Source organism: Amblyraja radiata, chromosome 46 (assembly GCF_010909765.2).
Source record: "Amblyraja radiata isolate CabotCenter1 chromosome 46, sAmbRad1.1.pri, whole genome shotgun sequence".
NCBI lineage: Eukaryota > Metazoa > Chordata > Chondrichthyes > Rajiformes > Rajidae > Amblyraja > Amblyraja radiata.
The window spans coordinates 2,048,376-2,075,783 of NC_046001.1; the positions used below are offsets into that span (position 1 = coordinate 2,048,376).

The 27,408-nt window shown below is 45.2% G+C and overlaps 2 protein-coding genes across 2 annotated transcripts in view; both read right to left on the reverse strand.

Annotated features, from left to right (window-relative positions):
• Window positions 1–6,404, reverse strand: part of LOC116968745 (tumor necrosis factor receptor superfamily member 14-like) — a 51,422-nt gene extending 45,018 nt beyond the window's left edge. Inside the window, exons 1-2 of the mRNA XM_033015553.1 lie at window positions 6,297–6,404; window positions 1,403–1,496 (exon numbers count right to left, since the gene is read on the reverse strand). Of these exons, the coding sequence (XP_032871444.1) occupies window positions 1,403–1,496; window positions 6,297–6,335 (133 nt within the window). The 5' untranslated portion in view covers window positions 6,336–6,404. The remainder of the gene's footprint in view (window positions 1–1,402; window positions 1,497–6,296) is intronic.
• Window positions 6,405–16,534: 10,130 nt separating this feature from the next.
• LOC116968746 (SPRY domain-containing protein 4-like) lies at window positions 16,535–21,660 on the reverse strand. The gene is made up of 2 exons (XM_033015554.1): window positions 21,551–21,660; window positions 16,535–17,031 (listed from the first exon to the last, which is right to left on the reverse strand). Exons 1-2 carry the CDS (start codon window positions 21,636–21,638, stop codon window positions 16,535–16,537), a joined length of 585 nt encoding a protein of 194 aa, XP_032871445.1. The 5' UTR covers window positions 21,639–21,660.
• Window positions 21,661–27,408: the final 5,748 nt, after the last annotated feature.

The window sequence follows — 27,408 nt, forward strand, 5'->3', positions numbered from 1 at the left end:
CTCTGCCACAGAAGGTAGTTGAGGCCACACAGTTCATTGGCTATATTTAAGAGGGAGTTAGATGTGGCCCTTGTGGCTAAAGGGATCAGGGGGTATGGAGAGAAGGCAGGGATGGGATACTGAGTTGGATGATCAGCCATGATCATATTGAATGGCGGTGCAGGCTCGAAGGGCCGAATGGCCTACTCCTGCACCTAGTTTCTATGTTTCTATGTTTCCTGCTTAGGACTGACCTCCATGCCTTTTATGATTAGGTTGGCAGAGCAACGGCTGAGGAAGTGTCCTGATTGTTGGTAAATGTCCCATTGCTTGCCCAACTAGTAGCAACGACACACTTGAGTAAACAGCGAGCATATTGGAACTATTTAGTGGCTCAGGCCTTGCTGCTTGGATGTTAACAAATCCTGGTCCAACAAGGATCAGGTATTGCATTCCCTGGGCTTGCCTTAATCGCAAATCCTTAACACCTCGATACTTTGGCTCCGAAGAGACCCACTGCACCTCCAACTTGCCCAAAAGCGGCCCAGAGAGGAGTTGCTCATTATTGGAGTCATAAGGCACGGAAATGAGCACCTTGGCCCAACTCGTCCCTGCCGACCAAGATGTCCCATCAACGTTAGGCCTACCTGCCTGCTTTTAGAAACATAGACAATAGGTGCAGGAGTAGGCCATTCGGCCCTTCGAGCCTGCACCACCATTCAATATGATCATGGCTGATCATCCAACTCAGTATCCTGTACCTGCCTTCTCTCCATACCCCCTGATCCCTTTAGCCACAAGGGCCACATCTAACCTGGAAGGGTTTCGGCCCGAAATGTTGCCTATTTCCTTCAGGATTTCGGGTCTGAAGAAGGGTTTTGGGACGAAACGTTGCCTATCTCCAGCATAATTTTCTCATCTCGGTCCTAAAAGACTTCCCTCTTATCCTTAAACTGTGTGTGGCCCCTTGTTCTGGACTTCCCCAACATCGGGAACAATCTTCCTGCATCTAGCCTGTCCAACCCCTTAAGAAAGACCCACTTGACCACCCAAGGAGAACTGCCCATATAACACCAGTTCACGAAAGCCGAGTGCTTTGAACCCCCACAACTTTCTTCTAAACAAGAAGAGCTGTCGAGGACAAATATAGGCAGTGAATGCCACAGGGTCACTATTGGCAACATCCCAGGCACTGAAAACAAAACCCTATCCTGCTCACAGGCTCAGAACTCTACTTCAAGAGCCATCGAACACCACCTCTATGGTTACAAACAGGATGTAGAATTCAGAAGACGGGACACACAAAATGCTGGAGTAACTCAGCGGGACAGGCAGCATCTCTGGAGAGAAGGAATAGGTGACGTTTCGGGTCGAGACCCTTCATCAGACTGAGAGTCGGGAAACTAGAGGTATTCAGAGTTACCTGGGAGACATTCTGGACAACAAATGTCCTTATATTTATACTCTTTTGATTGGCACGCATTACTGGAGTACCCAGGCATCGCAGCAACGTTTACCTGCATAGGAAGACAACAAACAATTAAGTTAGATTTCAATTTAAACATTTCAACTGTGGCCCGATGGTATCTCTGGGCTCACTTTCAAAACACTTTATGAAATGATCCAGTCATACCCCCACTGTTTAAACCTACTCTCCACGCCCCAATAATTATCGAGACATGTGTCTTTGAATATGCACCCGTGTGTGTAGAATATGCACCCATTTAAAGTGATGCTTCAGAAGCAGGGCTGTGGAGTCGATGCCCAAAACACCCGACTCCGACTCCTTGATTTCTTGTGCATCCGACTCCGAACCCCTGTTACTAACAGGCAGCATCTCTGCAGAGAAGGAAAAAGATAGATGGAGCCGAGTGCGGGAAGGGGGAGGGTAAAGGTGGAGACAATGACTGGGGGGCAATGAGTGGGGACACAAAAGCCAAAATCTGAGAATCTGGTAATAAATGGGAAGAGATGAAGGGTCCAAAGGTGCCATATCAGGGAGGAACACAGTGAGTGAGAATGAGGGGTCGGCCATTTAGTACTGAGATGAGGGAAACATTTTTCACACAGAGAGTTTTGTATCTGTGGAATTCTCTTGCAGGACAATTCCCTGGATGTAGAGAGTCAGATTTAGCTCTTGGGGCTAACGGAATTAAGGGGTATGGGGAGAAAGCAGGAACGGGGTACTGATTGGGGATGATCAGCTATGATCATATACCTATTTTCTATGTTTCTATGAGTGAAGATTGTACGATATTCATTAATTAATTCATCATCGTTGAAAACATTAGGGACGCAGTGGTGCTGGTTTGTGACGGGAACGGTGACGGACGCAGTGGTGCTGGTTTGCGACGGGAACGGTGACTGACGCCCCACACATCTCTGTCCTCCAGTTCCTGCGGACTTCCACCGCTGGAAGTCTAGGATTTTGCTGTGTGTGTGTGTGTGTGTGTTATCATTATTCCCTACAATGCCGTGTACGACAGTGATCGCAACATCTACTGAAGTGTGGATGGCCGTTGGCTCGCTAGAAGCTCATCCGCCCTTTGACGGGTCTTGTTTTTGGCCCTCCTGGGGGTCCACAGCCCCCTCCTCACCTGGCAAACCAGGTGGGGGAGAAAGTTTAGTCGCCGGCTATCCGACCATGGAGCAGGTAGCACGGGATTACATGGTACCCGTGGTCAGTAGTAGATGGATTAAAAAGTTTTACAAGAATGATCCCACGAATGAGTAGCTTAACAATTGATGGCAATTATTGCATTTGCTCACTGCATTTCATCAACAGTAAGGCATTATTTGTGTTTTTTCTTGATTCCTTTGGTATCTAAAAAGTTTTAGAAGTGATAAATCTGGCTGTAAAATGTTAAAATCGGCCAAGGTTGTCAAGTGGGATTTTACATGCAAAAAGAAAACGCTTCGGAAGCAAAATTTATCATTAAAATTTTTTTTTAAATCGCAAACCATATGTGGGCTTTGAATTACATTTTACTCAGATGCAAGTCAAGGAATGGCATAATTGTTAGCTGTTAATTGGGCATAATCAACCTCAGCAAATTGGCAATATCTTTGAAAGGGAGTGGGTGTTTAAGCCGTCAAGACATTTTATTATTTGCCAAAATATACATGTCAATAGCATAATGATAGAAAACTTCCTTTTCCACACACCATTCGTAAGTCTGGAGATTTTTTAAATGATAAATTTAGCTTCAGAGGCGTTTTCTTTTTGCATGTAAAAACCCACTTGAGAACCATGGGCGATGTTACCATTTTACAGCCAGATTTATCACTTCTGAAACTGTTTAGATACCAAAGGAATCAGGAAAAAACACAAATAATGCCTTCCTGTTGATGAAATGCAGTGAGCAAGCGCGATAATTGCCAATATTTTCAATCTTGATATCTGCCCGGCCAATGTTTGCCAACCACTTTAGCTGATGTTGTCCCTTCAGCTCTCGTTTCTATCCACCGTCATTTCTCCTCACTTTTGGAATTCTGAAGTAGGATAAATGTCTCTCACGCTCATCCCGATTTCCCCAATTATTTACAGTGCAAAAAATGACCGTTTTGGCTGTTTAAAAACGGGTAAGAAAGTACGCGTTTCGTGTATTAACAGTATATGCCGGAGGCTAATATCTTCTATCTTTTATCTTCTATCAATAAGCTAGTTATGATTCCTTACAACCATGTCAGTGTGAATTTTATGCATCTTAATCTTCTGGATCAGTCTACCTTATCAAATGTCTTAATAAAATCCATGCCAGACAACATCCACTAACGTACTCGCATTCATCACCTTCATCACCTAATGTTTAAGAAAGAACTGCAGATGCTGGAAAAATCAAGCATCATTTCAAAATCAAACATCAAGTCTGAAGAAACGTCACCTATTCATTCGTTCCATAGATGCTGCCTCACCCGTTGAGTTTCTCCAGCATTTTTTTTTGTCTACCTTCATCACTTAAGGGCCTGTCCCACTTGCATGCGATTGTATGCATTTGGCGCGACCAACAGGAAGCAGAGGTCGCACGAAGTTCGCACTAAATTCGCGCGTGATGTCATTTACGTCATGCTTACAAATCAGCTGGGCAGGAGGCGGGCCGACTGAATTTGGGCGTCGCACGGCGTTGAGCGGTGACGTCATCACGCAACGCCACGCGCTAGGTGTACGCCGTCAAGACGCTGCGTACGACGTCAAGACACGAAGATTTCGGTGACTGCAAGAATTTCGGAGCCCCGCGCGATGTCGGGACCAGCCCCGCACAACTCCATACCCCTCCGCGCATCTAAGTGGGACCGGCCCCGCGCGGCCATACGGTGCTCGTACGCCTCAAGCGACCATGAAGTCACGTAATTTGCGAGCCAAGGTCGCTCAAGTGGGACAGGCCCTTTAGTTGGTTTATTGTCGCGTGTACCGGGGTGGAAGGTTGCAACCTTCACGTGGTCCGCCCTGTTTCGACTAATGCAATCAACTCGACGTGCACAAACGGAAGATCAAATAGAACAAGTTGTCCAACAACTTTAGGCTGTGCACGCCACATGAAAGAAGAAGAAGTCGCGTGTACCAAGGTGCAGTGAAAAGCTTTTGCTGCTTGTTAACCAGTTAGTAGACAACACATGATTACAAATTGCAATTCTCTGAAATTTATGTTGAGGTCAGAGTCGGGACTTTTTTACCGACTCCACCAGCACCAAAATTGTTCCTGCTCCATAGCCTGACTCCACAGCCCTAATTTTGAATGCAAATTTCTGCGAGTGACCATTAATATCCCACCCTTAAAATCTCCTAACTAGTCAATCCCACCACACCCTTTTACTAGGTATGTTGCAAAACTTACCTTCAGCGGGGCTGCAGTTCTGTCGCTGCCCGTGTGCGCGACTTTGGCGCCTTTGAGAGGGGGGCGGGTTTAAAACGCGATATTCTCTAGGCTATTGAAATCGATGTTGTTCAGCCTACTTAGTTGCCGACGAAAAATCGCTGCAAAATTCGTTCGCTGCAGGTATTTTTAAACTAAATTGGGTTATTTAATTGTTATAGTAGATTAAAAATCATCCTCTAAAGCTGCGAACCCCGAAAACGGGACGGATCTCATGTAGGGGACAACGAGATTTAAAAATCATGTTTTATTGTGAATTCTTGTGTGAATGTTCTTTGGACACTTAAGCTATTTAAAAATGTTAATCTTTCCTTAAGAAATGGATAGATGTTTAGATCTAGTAATTGAATTTTGGAATTAGCTACAATTGGGTAACTAACTAATGATATGCTTTAATTTCAGGTCATCCAAGTAAGATTGTTTCATATTTATTTCAGAATGCTTCAATCTATAATAACTGAAAATGTCTTTCAGTTCTCTTAATTTTTAAGAAAGTTATGGGCTTTTGACTGTCCTCGATCACAGCTTTTGTGTTAAGTCAATTGAAAATCAATAGGGAACAAGATGCTAATTTCCAAGTATGAAAATGGCCATAACTTTTTTAATACTGAAGATATGAAAGTGAATTAGGTGTCAAATTAAACTTCTTTTTATGCTTTATCTGATGGGATAAATTGCAGACTTAATTTTTTTAATCGCTACTTTTACCAATTTGGAAATGTATTGAATGACCGGATGTTTCTGAGGCAGTGCAACGTGACTGTGTGTGCTTTACTCCCACTGAATGTTGTGCAATACACAACGGGATCACCTCATACTTCTGAAATCCAACCACTTGCTACAGGTTAATGCTACAACCCCTGTGCAACAAAAGATTCCAACCACCCCGTGTGTCCCAAACAAATGGAAACAGAATCTTCTGTGATTCTGTCTATCCCTCTATCATTCGCCGTTTTTTAAAAACAGCTTCCATCCCGATTCATTTTAAAGCGCCTGCAATCGGCTCACAACTTTACTTTGCTGCCCGGCATATTTGCAATGGGACCAGACCGCAGTGACTTTCCACCGAGGTCAGTAATATACATTGTAACAGTCCAGGACCATGTCAATATCAGGTGGAGTGTAGAGGGTGGGCGTCTGGCGGGTTAGCAGAGACCCTCTTAGAGTCTCTCAGCCGCTTTTCTGCCTCCACGTCTATAGCGACGCAAAAGGTACATCTTTGCAAATTTAAAAAACAAAACGTGGTCGAATCGAACCAGAGACCCGCGTTCAATCCTGACTGTGTGAGCGCTGTCTCTGTCTGTGCGGAGTTTGCACGGCCGTCGCTTGTACATTTCTCCAAGGACGCGCACACACTGGAAAGGATGTCACTGCGATTAAATCTAAATTAAAAATAACACTAAACTCCAAAACAACACAACGGAGCTTAATAAAAATACAAACCGCCATGAAGGCAACCGACAAATGCCATGCTGCTCGCATTGTGAACGGCGGCTCCAGACTCCAGCGAGAGCAGCGGGTATCAGCAAAGACCAGTGGTGAATGGGTAGCTTCCAAATACTCTCCTTCCCGGCGTTAACAAATAAAACTCTCCTTCCTGTCCTGTGCCCTCCCCTGCACTGTCAGTGATGCAACACGTAAATTGGACGGAGAGTTCTTCATATTTGGTTTACTTTCGCTTCTTTCGTTCGGGTAGTTTATAATCCAGCGGGGTATGATAATTGATTTCTCTAACTTCAAGGCTAGGGTGGGGGAGGGGTGGGGAGAGAACCCTTGCATCCCCTCTTCCCCCACCCCTCCCCTCCCCCACCCTAGCCTTGCATCCCCCTCCCCCATAATTTCACTGTCGTCCTCCTGAGTTTCACGGTATCACTTCCCCCACAGCCAACAATGAACCATTGTGGGCTCCACCTTTCCTTGATCATCGTTGCTGGCTTTGATTTGTCTATTTCTATACCTTTCATTCAAAGCAGGTGGAGTTTGCGGTTTTAACCCATTCCATGTGGAACAACGCCCAGCGATTTGGACTTTGCTGACTTTGCCTTGCACTAAACGTTATTCCCTTATCATGTATCAATGCAATGTAAATGGGTTGATTGTCCATAAGGAAATCTTCCACCTAGGCATTCTTTGGGATTTATGATTGCTGACTTCCACTCTGGTTTTGTGAGATCAGAAGGTGATTGTTGAGGCCAATCTGGAAGCCACAGACTCTTCCACAGATCTGTATGGTTATACCTCTGCCTGAAACCAGCTTCTATCTTGTCTGAGTGTATCTACGGGCAGCAGGGTGGCACAGTGGTAGAGCTACTGCTTCACAGCGCCAGAGACCCGGGTTTGATCCTGACTACAGGTGCTGTCTGTACGGAGTTTGTACGTTCTCCCCGTGACCTGTGTGGGTTTTCTTTGAGATATCCGGATTGCCCCCACACGCCAAAGACGTACAGGTTTGTAGGTTTATTGGCTTGGCATAAATGTAAATTGTCCCCAGTGGGTGTAGGATAGTGTTAGTGTGCGGGGATCGCTGGTCGGCGCGGACTCGGTGGGCTGAAGGGCCTGTTTCCACACCGTATCTCTAAACTAGACTACACTAAATCTGCTGGAGGAATTCTCTTTGCCGCTCTTTGGTTCTGATGATTCTGGTTCCAGCTGATAGGATGACTCAAAAATAGACACAGAGTGCTGGAGTAGCTCAGCGGGTCAGGCAGCATCTGTGGAGAACATGGATAGGTGACGTTTCACAGAGTGCTGGAGTAACTCAGCGGGTCAGGCAGCATCTGTGGAGAATATGGATAGGTGACGTTTCACAGAGTGCTGGAGTAACTCAGCGGGTCAGGCAGCATCTGTGGAGAACATGGATAGGTGACGTTTCACAGAGTGCTGGAGTAACTCAGCGGGTCAGGCAGCATCTGTGGAGAACATGGATAGGTGACGTTTCACAGAGTGCTGGAGTAACTCAGCGGGTCAGGCAGCATCTGTGGAGAACATGGATAGGTGACGTTTCACAGAGTGCTGGAGTAACTCAGCGGGTCAGGCAGCATCTGTGGAGAACATGGATAGGTGACGTTTCACAGAGTGCTGGAGTAACTCAGCGGGTCAGGCAGCATCTGTGGAGAACATGGATAGGTGACGTTTCACAGGGTGCTGGAGTAACTCAGCGGGTCAAGCAGCATCTGTGGAGAACATGGATAGGTGACGTTTCAGGTCTGGACTCTTCTTCAAACTGATTGCAGTAGGGGTGGGGGAGGGGGAGAAAGCTGGAAGAGAGGAGGTGGAAGAGAGGAGGTGGCAGAATAAAGACAGGATAGTGATAGGTGTATGCAGGTTGGGGGGGGGGGGCAGGGTAGTTTGATGGGCAGATGATTGAACAAAGGCCAGAGATGAAACAACATAAACTCTGAGATAAGGATAGAAGAGGGGCAAATTGTGACCCGGGGGGGGGGGGGGACGAGAGGGAAGGGCAGAAATGGGTGCTAATCCAGTTGGGTCACAGGGAAAAGAGGGAGGAACAAAGGGTGAAGTTGTTTGCAGTTTGGTAGTCCTCTAAAATTGCAGAATTCAATGGTCATTCTGTGGGGTTGAAAGCTACCCAAGTGGAACAGGAGGCGCTGATCTTCCAGTTTACATGCAGCCTGACTCTGGCAATGCAGGAGGTCCAGGACAGAAAGGTTGGTATGGGAATGGGAGTTAAAATGGTTGGCAACTGGGAGATTGTCCAAGCCGTGTGCAAGTGGTCGGCAAAATGGTTGCCCAGTCTGCGCTTGGCCTCACCGATGTAAAGGAAGCCGATCGGGACCACCTTTCAGTGAGATGTCACCCTTGGTTGCCCGATAATGCATTATCTTTGGCTGTGGTTGTTTAATGTTTTCAGGCCTCCACAAATCACCTGATTAAAGAGCATCTGAAAGCCATGTCTGTCAATCTCTTGGATCTACCCGAGATTTGCCATTACAAGGCAGCATATCTTCATGCTAAAGTCTCTCATTTTATGCTCCCCCTTCTGTGACAAGCGAGAGTCCATTTGCTGGCACCAGATTATTTCCTAATTTATATTTAAAAGTGAACTCACATCTCTGAGACCTCAAGTCCCGATTCCCATCGGGCAAAATGTATGGAAGTGTGAAAATGCACACCTCCAGATTCAGGGACAGTTTCTTCCCAGCTGTTATCAGGCAGCTGAACCATCCTACCACAACCGGAGAGCTGTGCCGAACAACTATCTAAGGAGCAGGGAGGTTCTACTGCAGTTGAGACCACACCTGGAGTATTGCGTACAGTTTTGGTCTCCTAATCTGAGGAAAGACATTCTTGCCATAGAGGGAGTACAGAGAAGGTTCACCAGACTGATTCCTGGGATGTCAGGACTTTCATATGAAGAAAGACTGGATAGACTCGGCTTGTACACGCTAGAATTTAGGAGATTGAGGGGGGATCTTATAGAAACTTACAAAATTCTTAAGGGGTTGGACAGGCTAGATGCAGGAAGATTGTTCCCGATGTTGGGGAAGTCCAGAACCAGGGGTCACAGTTTAAGGATAAGGGGGAAATCTTTTAGGACCGAGAAGAAAAACATTTTTCACACGGGTGGTGAATCTCTGGAACTCTCTGCCACAGAAGGTAGTTGAGGCCAGTTCATTGGCTATATTTAAGAGGGAGTTAGATGTGGCCCTTGTGTCTAAAGGGATCAGGGGGTATGGAGAAAAGGTAGGTACAGGATACTGAGTTGGATGATCAGCCATGATCATATTGAATGGCGGTGCAGGCTCGAAGGGCCAAATGGACTACTCCTGCACCTATTTTCTATGTTTCTACCTCTTTGGTGATACTTGGACTATCATTGATCAGTCTGAAAAAGGGTCTCGGCCTGAAACGTCACCAATTCCTTCTCTCCATAGATGCTGCCTCAGCCGCTGAGTTTCTCCAGCATTGTCTACCTTTGATTTTTCCAGCATCGGCAGTTCTTTCTTAAACAGTGATCAGACTTTACCTGGCACTAAATGTTATTCCCTTATCTGTACATGTATCTGTACACCTCGGTACACGTACACTGAAGCATCTTGCAATCTTTTCTAAAAACCCTCATTGTATTTTAGAAGTACGGCTGGGAATTGGAATTAAAGGCCACTTTTCCCTTCCCATTCTCCATGATTCGGTCTTAAATGTGTAGATGAGTTGGGTCGGCACGATGGCGCAGCGGTAGAGTTGCTGCCTCACAGCGCCAGAGACCCGGGTTCGATCCTGACTACAGGTGCTGTCTGCATGGAGTTTGCACGTTCTCCCCGTGACTGCATCCGTTTTCTCCGGGTGCTCCAGTTTCCTCCCACACTCCAAAGACGTACAGACTTATAGGTTAATTGGCTTTGGTAAAATTGTCCCTACTGTGTAGGATAGTGGTAGTGTAAGGGATGCACAAACTCAGTAGGCCGAAGGGCCTGTTTCCATGCTTCTAAAGTTTCTCAAAGAGGCTGTGATAATTCCATGTGGCCATTAGGTGGCAGTATGGGATTAAACTCTACGCCATCACACCACAATGTGGTCGAATTTATATCAGGTGGCACAAAGTAATGAATGGGAGGCCCCTATAGCCTGTCATAAGTTGTATTGCAGTCTGAAATAAGGAAATGGAAGGTGTGCTCAATAATGACTTGGCATTGACCTTCACATTAAACAGTAGGGGCCTGGGAAGTGTTGCAGAACAGAGAGATCTGGGGGTACAGCTACAAAAAGTAGTAAACACTGCCCAGTCCATCATCGGCTCTGACCTGCCTTCCATCGAGGGGATTTATCGCAGTCGCTGCCTCAAAAAGGCTGGCAGTATCATCAAAGACCCACACACCATCCTGGCCACACACTCATCTCCCTGCTACCTTCAGGTAGAAGGTACAGGAGCCTGAAGACTGCAACAACCAGGTTCAGGAATAGCTACTTCCCCACAGCCATCAGGCTATAAAACCTGGCTCGGACAAAACTCTGATTATTAATAACCTATTTTCTGTTATTTGCACTTTAACAGTTTATTTAGTCATGTGTGTATATATTTATATTATGGTATATGGGCACACTGATCTGTTTTGTAGTCAATGCCTACTATGTTCTTACAAAGCAAGAATTTCATTGTCCTATACAGGGACACATGACAATAAATTCACTTGAACTTGTTCCATGAAAGTGCACAGGTACTGTATATAGGGTGGTGAAGCCGACTTTTGGCACATTGCCCTTCATCAGTCCGGGTACTATGTACAGGAGGTGAGATATCATGTTACAGCTGTACAAGAAGTAGGCAAGGCCAGTTCTGTGTACTGTTCTGACCACCCTGCCATAGGATGTCGTTAAACTGGAATGGATGCATACAAAGAGTTAGAAGGATGTTACCAGGTCTGGAATGCTAAGTTTATAAAGAGAGGCTGGATAAGATGGGTCTTTTTTCCATGGAGCACAGGAGGCTGAGTGGTGACCATAAAGAGGTTTATAAAGTCATGAGAGGCATAGATAAGGTGAATGGTCACAGTTTTCCTCCCCTGAGTTGCAGGGTCCAGAACTAGAGGGCATGGGTTTAAGATGAGTGGGCCCGGGGTAGTGTGTATATGGAACAAGCTGCCAGAGGAAGCGATAGAGGCAGACATTGAAACGCATTTGGGCAGGTACATGGATAAGAAAGATTTGGAGAATCTCCTAACTAGTCAATCCCACCACACCCTTTGGAGATTTGGAGAAAAATGGTAGACACAAAATGCCGTAGTTCCTCAGCGGGACAGGCAGCATCGCTGGAGAGAAGGAGTGGGCTGGAGAAGGGTCTCGACCCGAAACATCACCCATTCCTTGCCCATCCCGCTGAATGATTCTTGTGTCTATCTTTGGTGTAAACCAGCATCTGCAGTTCCTTTGACCCCAGTAGAGGAAAATAAGAAGTTACACCATATGTCGACACGTGACGCCTGTATGGTTGTGAGTAGTCGCCCAAGGAGTCGTACCTTTTTCTGGTCGCCGCTGCTTTTTCAACATGTTGAACATTTTCGGACACCTGCTTCGACTAATGACGGCTGCCGGCAGTTGCTGAAAAAAAATCACATGTGGGACAGGCCCTTTAAGGTCTCAATATAACTGGGTTTTTCTGTATATGATCCCCGAGTCCACGACCGCATCATTTGCCAATTAAACAGAAGTGACTGCATTCCACAAAATGAATTATTCATTAGGAGATTATTTAGGATAACCTGAGGATAACAAGGTGTTTCACAAAGCCAATCCTTTTTTACAGGTCGGAATGGCTCAGTGCATTCACCACTAAAACTTTGGACACAAATCCAGCTTTAAAACAAGTTACATTTGTAAACAGAAGCATGAAGAGAGATTCATCTTTAAAAATATACAATTAAGGTCGGAATACAGGGCATCACTTTTACTTTGAGCATGTTGTCATTAAGTATGAATCTCAATGACTTGGTAGGTTAAAAATGGTGGAGTAACTCAGCGGGACAGGTAGCATCTCTGGACAGAAGCAATGGGTGACATTGAGTCAATTCCTTCTCTCCAGAGACGCTGCCTGTCCCAGAGTCACTCCAGCTTTTTGTGTCTATCTTTGGTGTAAACCAGCATCTGCACTCAATGACCTGGTCACAGCTTGGCATAAATGAAGACACCTCGTCTATCCCAGAGACTGGAATGAAATCATTCCGTTAAACTTTTTCGCCCGAGCCTGACAGGATGGGGTAATGGCAGGTGGGGAAATACAAGTGAAAAGTTACATTTAGTCCCAAGAGTGTGAAATGCTGGTCTTGGAAGGGAAAACTGAGCAAGGAAATACTGATGGCATAGTGACGCAAATAGCAGAGCCACTGTCTCACAGCTTCAACTTCAAGGACAGCTCCCATCCTGCGTTCGGACTGTTCGACCTGCTGCCCTCTGGAAGGCGCTATAGGTGCATCAAAACTAGGACAAATAGACTCAGGAACAGTTGTTTTCCGAAAGTCATAACTACTCTTAACTCACACATGCACTGATTTCACAGCCCAACACCCGGACTTCCATCTACTCTATCCACGTACTGAAATTTGGAACTGTAATGTGTATTGTAATTGTAATTTTTAATATTTTTTTAAATAATTTTTAATATTTTAATATAACTTTAAAAATCTGCCTAAGAATACTACCTATTCATCCTTCACCATTTTGCCTTTATAGATATGTATATAGCGTCGCAGAATTGTGCACCTATCCCCCCCCCCTTGTTTTGTTTTCTGTTTCTTGTTTTTTGTACTAAATTATATGTATGCGCTGAGTACGAGATGCTTTTAATCTCATTGAACATGTAAAGTGACAATAAATGGCATATCTATCTATCTATATCTATCAATGATCCAGGTTCAATCCTGACCTTGGGTGCTGTCTGTGTGGAATTTCCATGTTCTCCTTGTGACCGCGTGGGCCATCTCCAGACGCTTTACTTTCCTCCTGTCGGTAGATTAATCATTCATTGTAAATTGCCCCTGGTGTGTAGTACAATCTGTGGAGAGTTGAGGGGAAAGTGATCAAAAACGACAATGGAAAACTACTGGGGGGGGGGGGGGGGGGAATGGGAATGCTTTGTGACCGAACATAGACTTGATGGGCCAAAATGACCTCCTCCTTCGTTGAATATATAAGTAGCAGATCGAACAGAGAAACATTGGAGCTCATGTTCACAGCTCCCAGAAGGCAGGACAGGATGATAAGGTGGTCAAGAAGGTACCCAGGAGATCAGAGTGTATTGCCTGAGGTCTAGAATATAAGAGCAGGAGGCATCATGTTGGAACTGTATTAAACATCAGTTGGGCTTCAGCTAGAGAGAGGACTGTATCGTCTTTGGTTGCCAGCTTGCAGGATATAATGGCACTAGAGAGATTTCTAAGGATATTGCCAGGACGAATTTTATTTTCAATGAAAAATTGGCTAAGCCAAGGTTGTTTTCTTTGGAACAAAAGATACTGAAGTGTTAGTTCAGGTTTGTACGTTTATACGAGGCCCTGAAAAGGTGAACAGGAAGGACCTATTTCCCTTAGCATGGAGGTCGGTAAGTAGGGGGACACAGATTTAGGTTAATTGGTGAAAGATTAGAAGGGAGTTAAGAAAAACTTTCTTCACCCAGCTTTGAGGGGGGTGGGGGGTGGGGGGATGTCTGGAACTCACTGCTAGAATGGCATGTTACATTCCAATTGACTACCTGTTTTGCACCGTGGCCTGGTACAGCAGTTCCAACGCACAGGAACGCAAGAGGCTGCAGAAAGTGGAGGATTTGGCCCAGTCCATCATGGGCACGGTCCTCCCCACCTTCGAAAGCATCTGTGAGATGTTGCCTCAAGAAGGTGGCATCTATCATTAAAGATCACACGCCATGCAGGCGGTGCCCTCTTCTCACTGCTACCGTTGGGCAGGTGGTACAGAGGCCTCGAGTCTCACACCACCAGGTTCAGGAACAGCTACCTTCCCAACAACTATCATGTTCTTGAACCAACCCTAATCCTACCCCTACAACAGAACATGACCGACCACCTCTTGTACTACTATGGACTTTTAAACAAAAATTATGCTTTTACTCTAATATCTAGTTTTTTGTACAGGTAGGGGTGAGTGAGTATGTGTGTTCTTCATTGGATCTGTACCTCAATGTACTTGTGTAGATGACAATAAACTCACCTTGACTATAGAGTCAAAGAGTGATACAGTGTGGAAACAGGCCCTTCGGCCCAACTCGCCCACACTGGCCTACAATGTCCCATCTACCCTTGTCCCACTTGCTTGCGCTTGGTCCATAACCCTCCAAACCTGTCCTATTCATGTACCTGTCCAACTGTTTCTTAAACAATGGGATAGTCCGTGCCTCTACTACCTCCTCTGGCAGCTTGTTCCACACATAAAAGTTACCCCTCGGATTCCTATTAAATCTTCTCCCCTTCACCTTGAACCTGTGTCCTCTGGTCCTCGATCCCCCTGCTCTGGGTAAAAGACTCTGTGCATCTACCCGATCTATTCCTCTCATCCTTCAATGGGCTTGAACTACCACCACTTGTGCAGGAGTCTGACCCAGGGATTTAAAAAAAACTTGAACTTCCTGTTCTGTGAAGTAGGCACAACTCTGCCACATCGAGCTGGATCACATACAACACTGCGTGTGTAAGGAGGAACTGCAGATGCTGGTTTACACCGAAGGTAGACACAAAATGCGGGACCAACTCAGTAGGTCAGTCAGGAACTCTGGAGAAAGAGACTGATGTCTCAGTCTGATGAAGGGTCTCGAGCCCAAACGTCAGGTGACGTTTGGGCTCGAGACCCTTCATCAGACTGAGACATCCATCTCCAAAGATGCTGCCTGACTCACTGAGTTGCTCCAGCATTTTGCATCTATCACTGGTGTCTCCTATTCTATTCTGCCAAGACTACTACTACTAATTCCAGAATCATCCTGGGAAGTAACAATACCCTCCAGCTTCACAGGCAAACCATCCTAACCTGACCTGGTCTAACCTGACCTGACCTAGAGTATTGCGTACAGTTTTGGTCTCCTAATCTGAGGACATTCTTTCCATAGAGGGAATACAGAGAAGGTTCACCAGACTGATTCCTGGGATGGCAGGACTTTCATATGAAGAAAGGCTGGATAGACTCGGTTTGTACTCGCTAGAATTTAGAAGATTGAGGGGGGATCTTATAGAAACTTACAAAATTCTTAAGGGGCTGGACAGGCTAGATGCAGGAAGATTGTTCCCGATGTTGGGGAAGTCCAGAACAAGGGGTCACAGTTTAAGGATAAGGGGGAAATCTTTTAGGACCGAGATGAGAAAAACATTTTTCACACAGAGAGTGGTGAATCTGTGGAATTCTCTGCCACAGAAGGTAGTTGAGGCCACAGTTCATTGGCTATATTTAAGAGGGAGTTAGATGTGGCCCTTGTGGCTAAAGGGATCAGGGGGTATGGAGAGAAGGCAGGTACAGGATACTGAGTTGGATGATCAGCCATGATCATATTGAATGGTGGTGCAGGCTCGAAGGGCCAAATGCCTACTCCTGCACCTATTTTCTATGTTTCTATTTCCCCCAATGAATGATTTGTTACTTTGAAGGTAACGTAAGCTGTTGCCGCACAAATGTTAATACCACAGTACGATAGATAGAACACTCATGATTATAGCTCCAGTCACCCATGTCATTCATCTCCTGTCTTAATCCAGGCCAAGAGGAGCCAAACAAAATGTAACAAGGTTTTTTTCATTAATTTTGGCATTTCTTGGAATTGTTTTTTTTAAATTACCTAAAGCCAAGAGATTGTCACACGCCCAGCTAACAAGGGACATACACCAAAGTATTCCTTTCTCTGCTTCGTTAACAAGGACCACATTTTCCTTCAAACTCTTTATTCCATTTTGTCAACAAAAGCAGTTTCGGATATCTTAAAGCCCTGTCCCACTGTACGAGTTCATTCCAAGAGCTCTCTCCCAAGTTTGACCTGATTCGAACTCGGAGATTTACGGTAATGGCCGCTCGTCGGTACTCGGGGCTCTCGTGGGCATTTTTCATCATGTTGAAAAATCTTCACCAGTCTTCCCATGCTTACCTGCCTTTCGCGTGTTTTCCCGAGTACCTGCCGTTAGCGCTAAGAGACGTCCCCCGAGCTCCGACGTACCCGCTACGTTCATTCTCCGTGCTTACTGAGAAGTGCAAAGTGCAAAGGCTGGAACAAGTGGTGCCCTAAACTCGGTCATTATTGTGCTAACAGCAGCTTTCTCAATTTCTATTAAACTGAGTGTCTTGACTTCACAGTCCAGGAGAAAGCCAACTCGATCAGGCTTTCCAAAGAAGTCGACTGGTATCATCTCGCTGGATGCCATGGAATACCACTTCTTTTGGAGGTAAGCATAGACCCAGGAGCAGTTATCGGCACCAATACATTCTTCTCGAGACATATTAGTCTCTGCCACACCGATTCGGAACTCTTGCCACCGTTTCACTGTTACTTCCCAGTAATGCCTCCCAGATGACAGCGGCGTGTCAGCCAAGACCACAGCCCAGTCTGTGAAGCGTTCAGGGTTCTTTGCCGCTTTGGTTGGGTCAATACCTATCATGCGGTAGATCACTCCTGTCTCTTTTTTGAATAGGTCCAAGGAACAGTGAGCAGTTTTCTCATCCAGTTTGAAATTTAAATCTGCAAACATAAAAACAGTCTGAAGAAGGGTCTCGATCCGAAACGTCGCCCATTCCTTCTCTCCAGAGATGCTACATCACCCGCTGAGTTACGTCAGCATTTTGGTATGTACCTTCAACATAAAAACAATGCTACATACTGCTGCCCCGCAAAAAAAAAATCTTTGCGTAAGACACATCCAAATATCACTGGTAACTCAAATATCACTGTAACTTAATTGGTGCATGTGACAGTAAATGTGAACTTGAACCTGAATACTTCACAGATTTGGATTATTGTAAGCACTTTTGGGCCTCATATCTGGGGACGGATGTGCTGGCATTGGAGGGGGTCCAGAGGAGGTTTACGAGAATGGTCCCAGGAATGAGCAGGTTAATATATGATGAGCGTTTGACGGCACTGGGCCTGGGCTCGCTGGAGTTTAGAAGAAGGAGGGGGGATTTCATTGAAACTTACCGAATAGTGAAAGGCGTGGATGTGGAGAGGATGTGTATGAAGGGACTGCAGATGTTGGTTTAAACCGAGGATGGGCACAAAATGCTGGAGTAACTGAGCGGGATAGGCGGCATCTCTGGAGAGAAGGAATGGGTGATGTTTCGGGTCGAGGCCCTTCTTCAGGCTGATGTCAGGGGGGAGGGGGACACATAGATAAGGAAGTCTGAAGATGTGAAAACAGAGCAAAAGAAACGGAGATCATGGAATGGAATGTGGCGAGCATGTTTCCATTAGTGGGAGAGTCTAGGACCAGAGCCTCAGAATAAAAGGACGTACCTTTAGAAAGGAGATAAAAAGAAATTTCTTGAGTCAGAGAGTAGTGAATCTGTGGAATTCATCTGAGGGGGCCAAGTCAGAGATTAACAGATTCTTGATTATTAAGGGTGTCTGGGGTTATGGAGCAAAGGCAGGAGAATTGGGTTGAGAGGGAAGGGTGGATCAGCCATGATTGAATGGCAGAGTAGACGATGGGCCGAATGGCCTAATTCTGCTCCTAAAACTCATGAACACCCCCAGTCAGTGCAAATTAATTCCTTTTCTTACTCCTTTTAAATGTTCTGTTCTCAGGTTTAGTGATGAACTATTGGAACTCTGTGAGGGAGGAAGGGGTTCGGACTGCAGGGAGGGAGGGGGGGGGGGTGGTTGGAGAGAGAGAACCAAGAGATCCATCACCACAGGTAATGGATAGTGAGTGCCTAAACCCTCATGGGAATTAGAAACAAGCCAAATATAATGAATCTGGGAGAATAGCATTATACATGAGGCAGCAGTACCAAATGGCCTCATCTTGTACATTTTTGTTTAAATCAAAAGAGTCCTAACAAATGTTGAACCCAGGGAATGGTTTAGAAACAGATGCTAAACCAAGGTTGATGTATAGTGAGAACATGGAACCCACTGCCCCATGTGAAGCACCCCAATTTGGTTCAGGTCACCCCTGTTCTTGAAGTCCAGGCTATAGAAGAAACTCACAGTTCGCGTGAAACCCAGGATGAAGAAGAGATGGGGGGAAGGGGTGTGTGTTTACATTTACACTAACCCTACACTAATCCCATTTTAATTCTCCCCCATGTTGGCACCAACCCCCCCCCCCCCCCCCCCCCCCAGATTCTATCACTCACTTACACACTCGGGACAATTTACAGCAGCCAATTAACCGCATTTCTTTGGGACGCAAGAGGAAACCGGAGCACCCAAAGGAAACCCATGCAGTCACGGGGAGAACGTGCAAACTCCACTCAGACTGCAGCCAAGGTCAGGATTGAACCTGGGTTTCTGGAGCTGTGCTGCAGTGCTGTCTGATGAGTTGAGATGAGATTCAACCAAGGCCATGTCAAGTCTGTGTAGGAAGGAACTGCAGCTGCTAGTTTACACCAAAGATAGACATAAACGACGACAGATGGCACAATGGGCTAAGTGTTCGGCTGGCGACCGGAAGGTAGCCGGTTCGAATCCCGCTTGGAGTGCATACTGTCGTTGTGTCCTTGGGCAAGACACTTCACCCACCTTTGCCTGTGTGTGAATGTGTGTGAGTGATTGGTGGTGGTCGGAGGGGCCGTAGGCGCAGATTGGCAGCCACGCTTCCGTCAGTCTGCCCCAGGGCAGCTGTGGCTACAGAAGTAGCTCACCACCACCGGGTATGACTGAGGAGTGAATGAATAATGCGATGTAAAGCGCCTTGAGTATTAGAAAGGCGCTATATAAATCCCATCCATTATTATTATTATTATAAAGTGCTGGAGTAACTCAGATTCAGATTCAACTTTAATTGTCATTGTGCAGTGTACAGTACAGAGACAACGAAATGCAGTTAGCATCTCCCTGGAAGAGCGACATAGAATATGACAATAAATACATCTATTTACATGCATACAGTCATAGTGTTTTTCCTGGTGGGAGGAGGGGGGGTGATTGGCAATCATCGAGGTACAGTGTTGAGTAGTGTAACAGCCGCAGGGAAGAAGCTGTTCCTGGACCTGCTGGTCCGGCAACGGAGAGACCTGTAGCGCCTCCCGGATGGTAGGAGGGTAACACTCAGCACGACAGGCAGCATCTCTGGAGAGAATGAATGGGTGACGTTTCAGGTCGAAGAAAGGTCTCGACCCGAAACGTCACCTATCCATGTTCTCCAGAGATGTTGCCTGACCCGCTGAGTTACTCCAGCACTCTGTGAAACGTCACCTATCCATGTTCTCCACAGATGCTGCCTGACCCGCTGAGTTACTCCAGCACTCTGTGAAACGTCACCTATCCATGTTCTCCACAGATGCTGCCTGACCCGCTGAGTTACTCCAGCACTCTGTGAAACGTCACCTATCCATGTTCTCCACAGATGCTGCCTGACCCGCTGAGTTACTCCAGCACTCTGTGAAACGTCACCTATCCATGGTCTCCACAGATGCTGCCTGACCCGCTGAGTTACTCCAGCACTCTGTGAAACGTCACCTATCCATGTTCCCCACAGATGCTGCCTGACCCGCTGAGTTACTCCAGCACTCTGTGAAACGTCACCGATCCATGTTCTCCACAGATGCTGCCTGACCCGCTGAGTTACTCCAGCACTCTGTGTCTATCCTCTGCCATGTCAACTCTCCCTTATGGACAAAAAAAGGTCCCATGGTGATGGCACTACTTGAAGAACACGAGTTATCCTCAGCATTTTAGTCAACATTTATTATTGAACCAGTATCAATAAAGGCAGATGACGATGAACAGTGTGTTTAAGAAGGAACTGCAGATGCTGGAAAATCGAAGGTACACAAAAATGCTGGAGAAACTCAGCGGGTGCAGCAGCATCTATGGAGTGAAGGGAATGGGCAACGTTTCGGGATGAAACCCTTCTTCAGACCCGAAATCCTGAAGGAAATAGGCAACGTTTTGGGACGAAACCCTTCCGGGTTTCGTCCCGAAACGTTGCCTATTTCCTTCGCTCTATAGATGCTGCTGCACCCGCTGAGTTTCTCCAGCATTTTTGTGTACGTGTGAATGGAAGATGTTTTTTGAGAGAAACTAATGCATTCAGATGAAATGTCTTGGGCATCAGATCTCAGGGGCCCTGATCTAGGATACAAAGACTTTGCCTGGAGAAAAGGAAAAGGTGATATTTGACAGATTCTTGATCAGTCTGAAGAAGGGTTTCGTCCCGAAACGTTGCCTATTCCCTTCGCTCCATAGATGCTGCTGCACCCGCTGAGTTTCTCCAGCATTTGTGTCTACCTTGGGACGGCAGATGGCACAATGGGCTAAGTGTTCGGCTGGCAACCGGAAGGTAGCCGGTTCGAATCCCGCTTGGAGTGCATACTGTCGTTGTGTCCTTGGGCAAGACACTTCACCCACCTTTGCCTGTGTGTGAGTGATTGGTGGTGGTCGGAGGGGCCGTAGGCGCAGATTGGCAGCCACGCTTCCGTCAGTCTGCCCCAGGGCAGCTGTGGCTACAGAAGTAGCTTACCACCACCGAGTGTGACTGAGGAGTGAATGAATAATGCGATGTAAAGCGCCTTGAGTATTAGAAAGGCGCTATATAAATCCCATCCATTATTATTATTATTACCTTCGATTTTCCAGCATCTGCAGTTCCTTCTTAAACACACTGTTCATCGTCATCTGCCTTTATTGATACTGGTTCAATAATAAATGTTGACTAAAATGCTGAGGATAACTCGTGTTCTTCAAGTAGTGCCATCACCATGGGACCTTTTTTTGTCCATAAGGGAGAGTTGACATGGCAGAGGATAGACACAGAGTAGACATTTTTGTCTACCGACGATGAACAGTAGTTAACTTTTAACATCAAATTCTCTCGTCATTGATGCTGAAGACTCCCAAACAGAACCCGGTCATTGTCACATCAGTGTCTGCTGTCTGTGTGGAGCCTGTTGTGTGTGGCCTGTGACCTTAAAATATCGCCCTGACCGCAAAAAGGACGCACAAATAGCGGGGCCCTGAGCTGCACACAGCGGGGTCGGAAACGCGGACTATGCGGGTGTGAGGGGATTCCTGCACCTCCGACAGCTAGCATACTTACAGCGCCTGGGTTGGCCACTGGGAAAGCAACTCCCCTGCAGTAGCCGAGCCATTGCCATTCCTCCCCACATCGTCCTCCCCGCCGCCATCTTCACTCAATCCACGCACAGCGTCTCCACGTCACCGGCCCGGCCCGGCCCAGGCTGCAAATAAAGTGGCAATGACACAAACTTGTCATTGTTAGTGGCAATGTGGCAATGACACAAACTTGTCATCAGTCTGAAGAAGGGTTTCGGCCCGAAACGTCGCCTATTTCCTTCGCTCCATAGATGCTGCTGCACCCGCTGAGTTTCTCCAGCAATTTTGTCTACCTTCGATCTTCCAGCATCTGCAGTTCCTTCTTGAACACAAACTTGTCAATAGCTTTTGTTTTTTGCTTAGCTCAGCTTTGTTTAGTTTAGCTTATCTTAGTTTAGTTTTACTTATTTTAGCTTAGTTTAGTTTAGTTTTACTTATTTTAGCTTAGTTTAGTTTAGTTTTACTCATTTTAGCTTAGTTTAGTTTTACTTATTTTAGCTTAGTTTAGTTTAGTTTTACTTATTTTAGCTTATCTTAGTTTAGTTTTACTTATTTTAGCTTAGTTTAGTTTAGTTTAACTTATTATAGCTTAGTTTAGTTTAGTTTTAAGGTACACAAAATTGCTGGAGAAACTCAGCGGGTGCAGCAGCATCTATGGAGCGAAGGAAATAGGCGACGTTTCGGGCCAAGACCCTTCTTCAGACTGATGTTTAGTTTTACTTATTTTAGCTTAGTTTAGTTTAGTTTTACTTATTTTAGCTTAGTTTAGTTTAGCTTATTTTAGTTTAGAAACATAGAAAATAGGTGCAGGAGTAGGCCATTCGGCCCTTCGAGCCTGCACCGCCATTCAATATGATCATAGCTGATCATCCAACTCAGCATCCTGTACCAGCCTTCTCTCCATACCCACTGATCCCTTTGGCCACAAGGGCCACATCTAACTCCCTCTTAAATATAGCCAATGAACTGTGGCCTCAACTACCTTCTGTGGCAGAGAATTCCACAGATTCACCACTCTCTGTGTGAAAAATGTTTTCCTCATCTCGGTCCTAAAAGATTTCTCCCTTATCCTTAAACTGTGACCCCTTGTTCTGGACTTCCCCAACATCGGGGAAACAAACTTAGGTTTGCTTAGTTTAGTTTGGGTTTAGAGATATCCGTGTTGAATACATCCATGTCGTGGTAGAAAATCCGAGTCGCCGCGATGATTTGGTTTGATCCGTTCGTTTTTAGTTATCTTTCTTCTTTTTATGCCCATTTAAATGACAGTTGGACGAGTGCATGGATGGGGCAGGTTTAGAGGGATATGGGCCAAGCGCATGCAGCTGGGGCTATTGTAAATGGGGCTATTACAGCTGGGGCATGTTCGGAAGCATAGGCAAAGTTGGGTTAAATGACCTGTTTCCACGCTGTATGCCGTTGTTTGCAACCTCTGCCCACAGAGTAAGGACTGGTGCACGGTGTCAGAGCCCCAGCCTTAAATATATTGCTTCTCCGGGATAGAACTCGTCTTTTCTGACAGAGTGGGGGCAACGGCACTGACAAATGCTGGGAATATTCAGCAGGTCGAAGATCCTGAGGTCGGGACTGGGGCAATTGCTGTACTTTGATTGTTTGCACTTGCGCGAAAGAGGCTTGTGTATGGACGACCTGACAGAAGTTATTGAAATGATGACAGGCACAGATAGGTAGAAACACCCCTCGGGGTGGAAAAGTAAACTCATAGCTTTGAGATGAGAGAGGAGGGGGGAATTTAAAGGAGACGTGCGAGGCGGTTTTTATGTACACAGGGTGGTGGGTGCCAGGAATGGTGGTGGAAGACAGTGGCGTTTAAAAGGCCTTTAGATAGGAATATGGATCATGTACTGGCAGAGGTTAGTTTAAATTGGGATCATGTGCAGCACAGACATTATGGGGCGAAGGGCCAGTTCCTGTGCTGAGTTTTCCATTGTAAGTTACAACATGGAAAGAGGCCCTTCGGCCAACGGAGTCTCTGCCATCCATCATTCACACTAGTTCTATATTATTCCACTTAGGGGCAATTTACAGAGGGCAATTTTCCTACAAACCCACACGTCTTTGGGATGTGGGTAGAAGCCGGAGCATGCGGAGGAAACCCATGTGGTCACAGTGAGAATGTGCAAATTCCAAGGTCAGGGTCGAACCCGGGTCATTGGCGCTCTGAGGCATTTCTACCAGGCAATCAAACAAATGGAATGGCCTTCTGTGCCATAATAAATCTATGATTCAATTTGATTGTGCTTCTCTGCCAAGGGGCTGTTTCATACCTTTCTATAGGTGGTGTTTAAGTAGTTGCACTTAAAACCAAACAAGGCTTTCTGATGTAATGTTTGGTTTTAAAGCAGACTTGAGATTTGGTTCCACAGGGCTGATGGAGTGGAATATGGTAACAACCATTTCAGGTCATTTCGCGTCAAGCTATAAATTCAACTGGGTGCTTCCTAGTGTGAGTTACATCTCTGTGTCTGTTGCTATGTTGGTTCCAGACCCATGATCAATCCAGTTGTTGGCATGTCAGTTTCGAAGCAATCTTCTTTCATCCTCCCTAGTTGAGTCCTTGCCCCCCCCCCCCCCCTCAACAAGTTAATCCGCTTCCTCCCAAAATAATGCCCATCTTGATTTAAAAAAATGACCTAGCATGAACCAATCGCACATGTAATCCATCTCTAATGCCTGATCGTACCTCCTTCAAGAGAAGAGCATTTCAATCAAGCTTTTAACTGACTTTACTTCTGATGACATTGTAAATATTACCTTTTACAAATTATCTTGTATTTATCTCAGCATACCAGCAGCTTGTATGCTCATATGGTATATGGGTCTCTGATTTGACATCAGTGTTTATGTTTTTTGTCCTTTTACACTCAATTTTTTATTTTATATAAATATGTGCTTTTTATGTTTTTAACTGTCTATGCCCTTCCTGTTTTAAATTGTATTTTTATTTAGTCATGTGTTTTTGTGGAAAGCACTTTGGGCTGCATTCAGTTGTATGAAAAGTGCTATACAAATAACGTTATTATTAGTGCTAGGAATTTGCCAAAGAAGGATTATTATGTGAGTTTCCACATGCAAGGTCTGTTCCATAAAGCTCAACGTCTTGGCCTTGTGCCCAGCAGAATATTGATACCTCTAGGCCTTTACATGAAATTGTTATTATCCTGCTTTGCAGCCCGTGTGATACAAATTTCAGTCTTATTTCTAGGAGAGTAAATGATCACCCAGAATTAGGGGCAGCATAGTAGCGCACGTCGCAGAGCTGCTGCCTCATAGTTCAAGACCCGGGTTCATTCCCGACTTCGGGTGCTGTCTGCGTGGAGTTTGCACGTTCTTCCTGTAACTGCATAGGTCTCTCCCAGGTGCTCCCACATCCCAAAAACTGTGCAGGTTGGCTGCTGTAAATTGTCCTGTGTATAGGTGAGTGGTGGAATCTAGGGAGAATAGATAGAAAGGTGGGGAGAATACAATGAGTTCATTAGTGTAGTATTAGTGTAAAATAAATGCTGATTAGTTGGCTTAGACTTAAATGCCTTTTTCCGTGCTCTATCCCTGTGACTCTAATTGCTTTTGTTTGAAGCCAGGACAACATGGCACTTGGTATTTAGTGATAACCATGACTTAGTGGATAACCTTGACAGAAACTTGGAAGTTTAAGTTTCAACCATGACCGTACAGGCTTTAAAACACATCTTTAGACTGTGATTTAGCTGCAGTCATGAGGGATACAGCACTGGGCAAAGGGATGTTAGGTGGGGGCCCTTCTGGTGACCCCAGGACAATTGTTCTGGTTGATGATCCCAATCGTATATCTCCACAAGGCTGAACGATCTGGCAGGACTAACTGCAAACTGGACGTCATGTCCAGAGTCCTGATGAAGCAGTAAAAGGTGACATGCTGTGTATTGTCATCAGTAACCTTGCAGATGTTCACCAGATGTGGAGACCAGAACGTTCAGTCTGGTCCTGGATAGACTTCCTGTGTCCCTAGCACTCACAGTCAGGTGCTCAACGCCACAACAGTATTCTTCTCTGACCACTGCCTCCTGTTGACTGTCACCAACAGGAACACCATACGACTGGCAGGGGACACAGGTAATGAATGCCCAACTGCTGACCACGGAAAACATTGAAGATCTGAAGAGGGAGTACATAAATCTTGTTTACGAAGATCTTAGAAATCTCCACTCGCTTCCCGCTTGCAACGTAGGCACCAGAACTAAATATTAAAGAGAGTGCAGTCTTATTCCATTCTATGAAAGAATGGATTGCCATTGATAGTAGCTCTGCAAAGCTTTTCAGCCCTAAAATTCTCACGTTGTGATAATGACACACACCAGCAAGGTGGGAAATATGTAGTGCGACAGGTAGTATTAAAAAAACCCCGAATAAAAGCATGATCAATACATTGAGTATTATTGTTGTGCCTGAGAGTGGTGGGAATCAGCTGTATATATAATTCTTTTGATGAGCTTGACTCCAGCTTTGCTGGGAATGCTGAGTGATCAGTGGGCTGAGCATTTAAAAACAGTGAGAGTTAAGGGCCTGCCGAGTTTGCCCTTGACTCATACTCGCAGCATGGTCGTCACGAGGTCGTAGGTGGTCGTAGGTAGGTCGTAGCAGGCCGTGATGCTAGTCGTAGGTACTCGTGGCATCAAGTAATAATAATAATACTACATTTTATTTATGGGCGCCTTTCAAGAGTCTCAAGGACACCTTACAAAAATTTAGCAGGTAGAGGAAAAACATGTAAGGGGAATGAAATAAATAGTAGAGACATGACTAGTACACAAAGTAAAGACAGAATTCAAAGTAGGTCGGGGCGTTTTTCTAGCCTGATGAAAAATGCCCACGAGTAAAAAGGTCGTGAAGGTGGGACAGGCCCTTAAGTGTAAAACAAGGACATTTCCTGGTTTGCTGCCGCAGACCGAGAAACAGTGTTCTCAAAGCTAAACATTGTTGCAAACAGACCAAATAGGAAGTAAAGAAAATCTAAAGGAAGGGAAAAGCAACCTTAAAATATGAAATAAATCAAAATCAGAGTCAGATATATATTTCATATATCTTTACTAGTTTCAAATTACATTCTCTGTACAATAATTATTTATACAATAAAGTAAAACAAAAACATGAAGGAAATACAAAGACACTTTTTGTCAAAACAATTTAAAATGAATAAAACCAATTTGGCTCAAATCAGAGAGGACTCAAGTGAGAAACCAATCAATTGAAAACTTTTTTTTTGAAAGAAATATGTAAAAGCAACATCGAATGCAGAGTGCTGGGAATCAACCTTCTTCACACATTGTATTAACAACTAACATTTGCAAGTTAAAGTGGCAATGCTGAAGAATACACGGGATATAAAGTCATTGGTCTTGGAACATTCTCTCCACAGATTTACATCTGATCTTTCTCCCAGCATTTTCCATTTTTAAGTCAGATTTCCAGCATCTACACTATTTTGATTTTTTTTCAAAACAACAATAGAGAATACACAAGGAGAGATTTTGAAACTTGAAAACGATAAATAATGTTTTTGTTTAATTTATGTTGTATTTGCAGACAAGGGAGTACTTATATGAGCTTAAAAGCCTCTAACGTTTGCATTTATACATTTACGCTGTCAGACTCACTATTACAAATCAATAGGATGCTGCAACTCATCAATTCTTTGTATTCAGAACATTCTGTCGAGTATTATTCTGAAACTATTACCACCTTCCCCCACCCCTCCTGAAAGTGCTAACTTGTAATGGCGTTTTATACAAGTTTGCAGTGTCAGTAGACTATTCAACAATGGGAATCTTGGGAGTTCATCCT